Genomic DNA, 7,440 nt, shown 5'->3' with positions numbered 1-7,440 from the left:
TGTTCCTTATTCCTTCAGGTACCTCTGCAAGCAAATGACACCAAAGCAAAAGTATCTCATATCACCAGGGTAGAAAGCAAGAGTATCTCATATCATGCTTTCTCCATATCCTTTCCTTTGTCTTTGTTTTTACCTACAAAGACAAGGATAAAGAAAACAATATGTCGGAACCTCCACTCAAACTCGGATGCCACATTTGCCTGGAAAACAGATAAGGCAAGTGAAAATGATACCTTGCAGTATGTGGAGACAACGTGCAGAAGAAACAAGCAGAGAAGAATGCAGCCTGCACAGTCAACTCAGCAGAAGGAGTCTAAGTTGAGGAACTCAAGAATCTACCACATCTGCTTGGAGAACAAATAAGGAAATGCGGCATGCACAATCAACTTAGCAGAATGAGTCCGAGTTGAAGAATTAGAGAGAAGAAAGGGTCTGAGTTGAATCCAAGAGCTCGAGAAGCTTTAACAACATATTGACGGCACCATCGTCGAAGAGCAAAGCCTCGCTATGCAACGCTATCAAATCACCACCACTTCTTCGAAAGCAAGAGTATTTCATATCATGCTTTCTCCCTGTCCTTTTCTTTGTCCTTGTTCTTACCTGCGGGACAAGGAGAAAGAAAGCAATCAGCCAGCACTTGGTATCAATCTTCCGATTTGGAACCGAATGCAGCCTGCACAGTCAACTCAGCAGAAGGAGTCTAAGTTGAGGAACTCAAGAAGCTACCACATCTGCTTAGAGAACAAATAAGGAAATGCGGCATGCATAATCAACTCAGCAGAATGAGTCCGAGTTGAAGAATTAGAGAGAATAAAGGGTCTGAGTTGAATCCAAGAGCTCGAGAAGCTTTAACAACATATTGACGGCACCATCGCCGAAGAGCAAAGCCTTGCTGTGCAACGCTGTCAAATCGCCACCACTTCTTCGAAAGCAAGAGTATTTCATATCATGCTTTCTCCCGGTCCTTTTCTTTGTCCTTGTTCTTACCTGCGGGATAAGGAGAAAGAAAGCAATCAGCCAACACTTGGTATCAATCTTCCGATTTGGAACCGACTGCTTGGAACCCTTCCCTGATTGCTTACCTAGCACTGCTCTCGAAGTACCCATTATCTCAACATCTTATGCTTCCAGAGAAGATACCACATCTGCAAGAAGAACAGATAAGGCAAGGGAAAATGATACATTGAAGCATGTGGAGACAAGCACAACAAAGCACGTGCCGATTCATCCGCTACTTCTTCGAAATCAAAAGTATCTCATATTATCAGGGTTGCAATCACTCTGGGTGGAGGACTCGTTTTGACCCTCAAATTCTTGGGTCGATTCGCTAGGCGTTGTGGGCTGCACGTGCCGATTCACCACCCTTGAATCAAATCCTTAAAGATAAAGTCACCAACTGGAAGAAGAGCCCATCAATCTTGAAGATCATACCGTTGACCAAACTGCTCAGATGTGAATTAGAAAGATTGAACAAAGCAACAAGTCATCACCTTCACCTCGTGCCTGCTTACCATGTGTTCGAGTCAACCTTCAAGAATCAAGCCTTAACAGCCCTTGAAGAAGCTTTCAGCCAAAGTTCAAGATCAAGCCTCGACGGCCCTTGAGGAAATCACAAGTCCGATTCAAGATCAAGCATCCACCATATTTGAATCAAATCCAGTTCAAGAATAAGCTGTGGAAAATCAACAATTGAAGGAATCCAGAAAATCCTCCAACCCAGTTCAAGATCAAAGCTGTGGAAAGTCAACAAAGCGCAAAAACAAATACGTGCCGATTCATCCACTACCAAAGCCAAAGATCATCTACCACATGAAGCTCCTTGTGATCCAATTTCAACCTTTAAGATCAAGCCTTGACGGCCCTTGAAGAAATTTCAAACAAAGTTTAAGAACAAGCCTCAACGACCCTTGAAGAAATCTCAAGCCCAATTCAAGATCAAGCCTCGACGGCCCTTGGATCGACATCTACATTAAGGGACTTCAAAACACATCTCCTACACGCGACAAGCACATGTATACAACGCGCCTTGAAGTGGGGGCATTTGTAGACATCGAAATTTCGGTAAATAAATGTTGACCGATAAATCAGAGTTTCAACGCTCATGTATTACATAAATTTTACACGTAGTGTGTGTCTAAACAAAAAATCGAGGATCATCGGAAAAGTCATCAAACAGGACACTTGTCAACACCTAGCTGAAATGACTTATTTCATCTGGAATATTATATTCAAAATTAGGCCTTGGAAAATTCTATAAATAGAAGCCAATTTCATTCATTTAAGGGGGGGACCAAAATCATTAGGCAAAATTCTTGAAGCTCTGAAGCTCTGAAACTCCGAAGTTCTCAAGCATCCAGGTTCCCGAAGAATCAAGAAAGCTCTCTTCGTTCTTCGTTCTTCGTTCATCGTTCATCCTAAGATCAAGCCCTAACGGCCCTTTGGATCAACAATCATCCACCAATTCAAGATCAAGCCCCGACGGCCCTCGAAGAAAGTGTTCTTCGTTCTTCGTTCATCGTTCTTCCAAGGTCAAGCCCCAATGGCCCTTTGGATCAACAATCATCCACCAATTCAAGATCAAGCCCCGACGGCCCTTAAAGAAAGTGTTCTTCGTTCTTCGTTCATCGTTCTTCCAAGATCAAGCTCCGATGGCCCTTGGATCAACAAGCCACCGTTCTTCAAGATCAAGCCCAAAAGCCCTTGCAGATCCGTTCATCACTGTTCTTCAAGATCAAGACAAGCCCAAAAGACCTTGAAGATCTGTTCATCACTGTTCATCAAGATCAAGCCCAAAAACCCTTGAAGATCCGCTCATCACCGTTATTCAAGATCAAGCCTCAACGGCCCTTGAAGAAACACTCATCCTCAAGATCAAGCCCCAACGGCTTCTTGAAGATTCGCTCAAATCCACCTTCAAAGATCTAGCCCACGGCCCTTGAAGAAACTTCCAACAGTTCATCCAAAATCAAGCCTCGACGGCCCTTGGATCAACGAAACATCCACAAATCAACACCTTCTGGAGATCGAATCAGAGGATCAAATTTGAGAGAGATTGTAACCCAAAATCATCAAATACAAAATATTTGTTTGTGCACGTTGTTCTTGTCTCTTTCGTTTCAAGAAAATTTCGTGTTCACAGTATTTGAGTCCATTTTTTCTTTAACTACATTTCTATTAGGTGGTGGAAATGAGTTGAGCCCTTGTATATACATGGCATTTGTGTCATGTTTTCCGTGTTCGTGTTGTTTTCGTGTCATACCTGATATCTTAACGGGTCGTGTTGTGTAACACCCGTTAAAATAAAAGGGTAAAATGAACTGATCTGAAATCGACCCGATAATATTAACAGGTAATATGATTTGACCAGCTACCCGTTAAGGAAAATATATTTTAAACCAATAAATAATCAAATGAGAAACATAATACTAAATAAGTATATACATACCATATTGTCACGTCCAAAACATAAAATTCAATTTTCTTTTAAGTATATATTTACATACCCAAAATAAGAGCATAATAATAATAAAAAAAACATTAGAACATTACAAAATATCAAATGTTCAAAAGATTTGCAAAATTAAGGAGATTGGAACATTAAAACATTGGAACCTTGCACATTTTCTTCCAATCAAACCCTTCAATTATCGAAACGTGATATCAAAGATCTGAATCGTTCATCTTCTTACATCCACTAGATGATTATTTTTTAAAAAGAAAAATTTTAAAATGAAATTCAGTAAGAAGAATAAAGCGTAAATGACAATCGACGGTTAAATATAAATTTAAGGTTTATGGATTATAGTGTTGGATTTCGAAGTTGATCCCTTCATGAAAGTTGTAAAGCTTGTCACTATGAGTGATTTTATTTTATTTTTCATACATTTTTTACACTTCTACAATAATTATTATTAATTTTGCGTCAAATAAAAAACATTATTTGGGTTTGGAGGATTTTAAAAATCTAAACGATAATGTAAGTGTAATAATTATTTACTCGTGGAGGGATAATGATGAATCACGAGTGTTTATATATTCTTCACATTTTTCATACTTGTATGTATGTCTTCTTAGTTCTTACCTATACAAATACTATACTAATTTATTTTAATTTTGGACAACAACATATTAAGTAAAATTTATCTTAGTAATGATAATAAGGAACTCTCATAATAAAAATAAACAATGATTGAAACTTTTTTTTTTTAACTTATATAGAATAATAATACAAACTATATATTTAATATAGATTATATTGTATATATTAATATGGCTATTGTATTTTATAATAAATCTTTTAGTAATTAAACTTTAAAATTATCAAAATAATTTTTGTCTTAACGGGTCGAAACGGGTTACCCACGTGTATACCCATTAAGAACTTATTATTAACGGGTTACCTGATAATGACTCGATTAGTTATCGTGTTGACCGGAAACCCGTTATTTTCATGTCAAAAACTGCAGAGTCTACCCTTGCATAACGGCGTGGGTTCAAATCGCGTCGGTAGCTAATATAACAAAATTTATCATTTGCCCGAAAAAAAAAAAAAAAAAACTATGTAATTATAAAATATAAAATTGGTTTGTCGCAATACAATGAATAAAGCCCACATCGTTTTCCGAAGGCCCAAGGGTGAAAAGAGGACCAAATGCAATAAGGGTGTCCCGTAAAAACGGCCCAATAGTGTACTAAGGTTGATAAACCCTAACTCATTTCTCCTCCTTTATATTATCACACTGCCGCCGCGATCTTTAACCTTCTTGGTCGTCTTCTGTTCTCTCTCATTTCCTAGCACAACCCATCACCCCCTTCTCTCTCGACTCCCGGTACGTTCTGGGTTTTCGTCTACCTGTTAATCTTTTTGTGTGGTTGCATCGCATCCTGCAGATAATTTTTTTTTTCCGTGAACATTATTATTTTTTGGTTTTTTATTGGATTTGTTTAGTTTTTCTAATTATTTTTGGGTTTAATTCAGACTTTCAGTTGGTTTTGATTTTGGATTCGAAATTGCTAGATTGTGAGGTTCATAATTCAGAGTTGGACTATTGTTTTTATTATATTTCAATGAATTAATAGGTGGTATATGGTGCTTTTGGCTTGAAATTGCAATTGAAATATAAAATCTTCACTTCTCAGTTTGTATTTATGTTGAACGTATGAGATTTTATGCACAGCAATGTAGTTATCAGGTTTTACAAGAAAATAACTGAATGCTCGACTTTATTTTTTAGAGATATAATTGTTTGTGTGTAAATTTGAATGTGTAGGGTGTGTGGTGGTGCGTTGATTGGCTTCGTGTGATTTATATTGGAACACATAATGTGGCCTTCGTATGTACAAAGATGTGTGTAAATGCTGTATTTGCTCTGGTGAATGGGGTGCTTATGTTTGATTTGTATCTGTGCTGCAGGACATAATCGACAATGAGTCGAGGAACTGCAGCAGGTCCCAAGGGGAAAAAGAAGGGAGTGACTTTTACCATTGATTGTGGAAAGCCAGTGGAGGACAAGATCATGGACATTGCTTCCCTTGAGAAATTTCTTCAGGAGAGGATCAAGGTTGGAGGCAAGGCTGGTGCACTTGGTGACGCCGTCAGTGTGACCCGTGAGAAGAGCAAGATCACTGTCACCTCTGACAGTAACTTCTCAAAGAGGTAATTTTATTTCTCTTTTTGTGATTGATACATGTAAGACTGATTGGAGGTTTGGTTAATTTATAGGATTCACGAGTTCTTATATGGTCGATGAGATTGTCTTTTTCTCCCTGTCGAATGCATATGGCTTGAACTAGCCATTGATGTATAAAGAACATTGAAATTTATTTAGTTTTCTTTCTATTCACAATGATTTATATGGATGAAATCTAGCACCTTTTGTGTAGAGCATCCTTTGGATTTTGTTCTGATTACAGCTATCTCTGTGATGATAGCTATTCTACATTTTTTAGCTGTTAAATGCTTATAACTTGGAAGAATCATAGTTACTCATTTCAACTGAGTACTACATTGTTCACAAATATTAATGTTTGATCCTTTGTCCGACTCTTCTGTTGTTTTGGTATGCTGTTCCTAGCAGTAAAGAAGATTGTTAAAAATGCTAAACCCTAATTTTTGTGGAGCTCTAGCTTATAGATTATATCATTTTGTGTTTAAAAGACTGAAATAATATACTCAAACTCAAACGAAAAACACTAGATTTCCTATCTTTGTTTTAGTTGGATGATTGTGACTCATTCGGCATTTTAATTTAGAAATTGAAGTGTGTGGAATTGGGTGTTGAATTTGTTTGCAATTACTTATGGGGTTTTTTTAATCGAGTCATGGGCCCCCAGACGGGGGTCTCATTTTAGGGTTTTAATATGCATTTTATGCGAGTCTAGACTCTAGAGACTTAGTTAAACTAGTTCTTCTGTAACTGTAACCGAAAAGTGGAGTACAGTTTTTGTGTAGTTTGACAAGTATTTACGTTGTTTTTGTGGTTCAGGTATCTGAAGTACTTGACAAAGAAGTACCTAAAGAAACACAACGTGCGAGATTGGCTTCGGGTGATTGCTTCCAACAAGGATAGAAATGTCTACGAACTGAGGTACTTCAACATTGCCGATAACGAAGGGGAGGAGGAAGATTAAGATGCTGGGTCATCTAAGCACCTTGTTCACTTATTCAACTTTTTCGAGTGGTACTCTGTTAAAATTAATGCTGTTTTGAAATTTTCTTTTTTCTTTTCAATTTGGTTGTTATAAGATATTTGCTATTAGTGGATGAGGATACAGATCTGGATTTGTAGGAAGTTGAACTAGTTATGTTTTAACAAATTGCGCCGGGTGATATTCTCAAGCTTGCGTCACTGCTATTGCTTCTCCCTGATTGTTGTTTTATCCCTTGTATAATTTATGATATCAAAGCCTGCTGCCAAGTTAGTGTTGAATTTTCTTGATATTGCTAGACACACACCTCTTTTTACCTTTCACATATTCCTTTGAACCTTTTGGCATCAGATCGAATGATAGAAATTAACATGAGGCGTCAGCGGTAAAAGATCGAATGATAGAAATTAACATGAGGCGTCAGCGGTAAAAGGGAGTGTGGATAGCACTAGCCCTTCGATTTGATTCTGGTCAGCCGAAGCTAGGTTTTTCATTTTTCACCAACTTGGATCAAGAATTTAGATGAAGGACAATGATTTTATCTTAAATTTTCTTTTTTCCTCTTTTTTGGGAGCTTTCTTTGTTTTGTGTACTTTGCTCCTTTTGAATGAGTTTTTAAGTGTAAATTTTGAAGGGGATAAAAAAATGAGGGTTTTTGTGAAAAGTGTTTAGGTTAAGTTTATTTTAACCAAAAAAATCATGTTATAACTTTATTTAATGAAAAATTCTTAAAATTTTATAAAAATACAAGAATACTTAAATTTGAAAGAAAATGACCCAATATACTTAAAT

At 37.2% G+C, this 7,440-nt stretch overlaps 1 protein-coding gene across 1 annotated transcript; it reads left to right on the top strand.

The window, feature by feature from the left end:
- Positions 1 to 4,664: 4,664 nt before the first annotated feature.
- On the top strand, positions 4,665 to 6,861 carry LOC126613730 (60S ribosomal protein L22-3). The gene is made up of 3 exons (XM_050281313.1): positions 4,665 to 4,829; positions 5,414 to 5,656; positions 6,486 to 6,861. Exons 2-3 carry the CDS (start codon positions 5,427 to 5,429, stop codon positions 6,628 to 6,630), a joined length of 375 nt encoding a protein of 124 aa, XP_050137270.1. The 5' UTR covers positions 4,665 to 4,829; positions 5,414 to 5,426; the 3' UTR covers positions 6,631 to 6,861.
- Positions 6,862 to 7,440: the final 579 nt, after the last annotated feature.

The sequence above is a fragment of the Malus sylvestris genome, chromosome 2, assembly GCF_916048215.2.
Source record: "Malus sylvestris chromosome 2, drMalSylv7.2, whole genome shotgun sequence".
NCBI classification, from domain to species: Eukaryota; Viridiplantae; Streptophyta; class Magnoliopsida; order Rosales; family Rosaceae; genus Malus; species Malus sylvestris.
The sequence above is the reverse complement of the archived record's forward strand: the minus strand, read 5'-3'. Positions and strand labels throughout refer to the sequence as shown.

Coding starts and splice junctions, on each gene's coding strand:
- LOC126613730 (XM_050281313.1), top strand. CDS start 5,427: ATGAGTCGAGGAACTGCAGCAGGTCCCAAGGGGAAAAAGAAGGGAGTG. Junction 5,657..6,485: donor GACAGTAACTTCTCAAAGAG/GTAATTTTATTT, acceptor TTTGTGGTTCAG/GTATCTGAAGTACTTGACAA.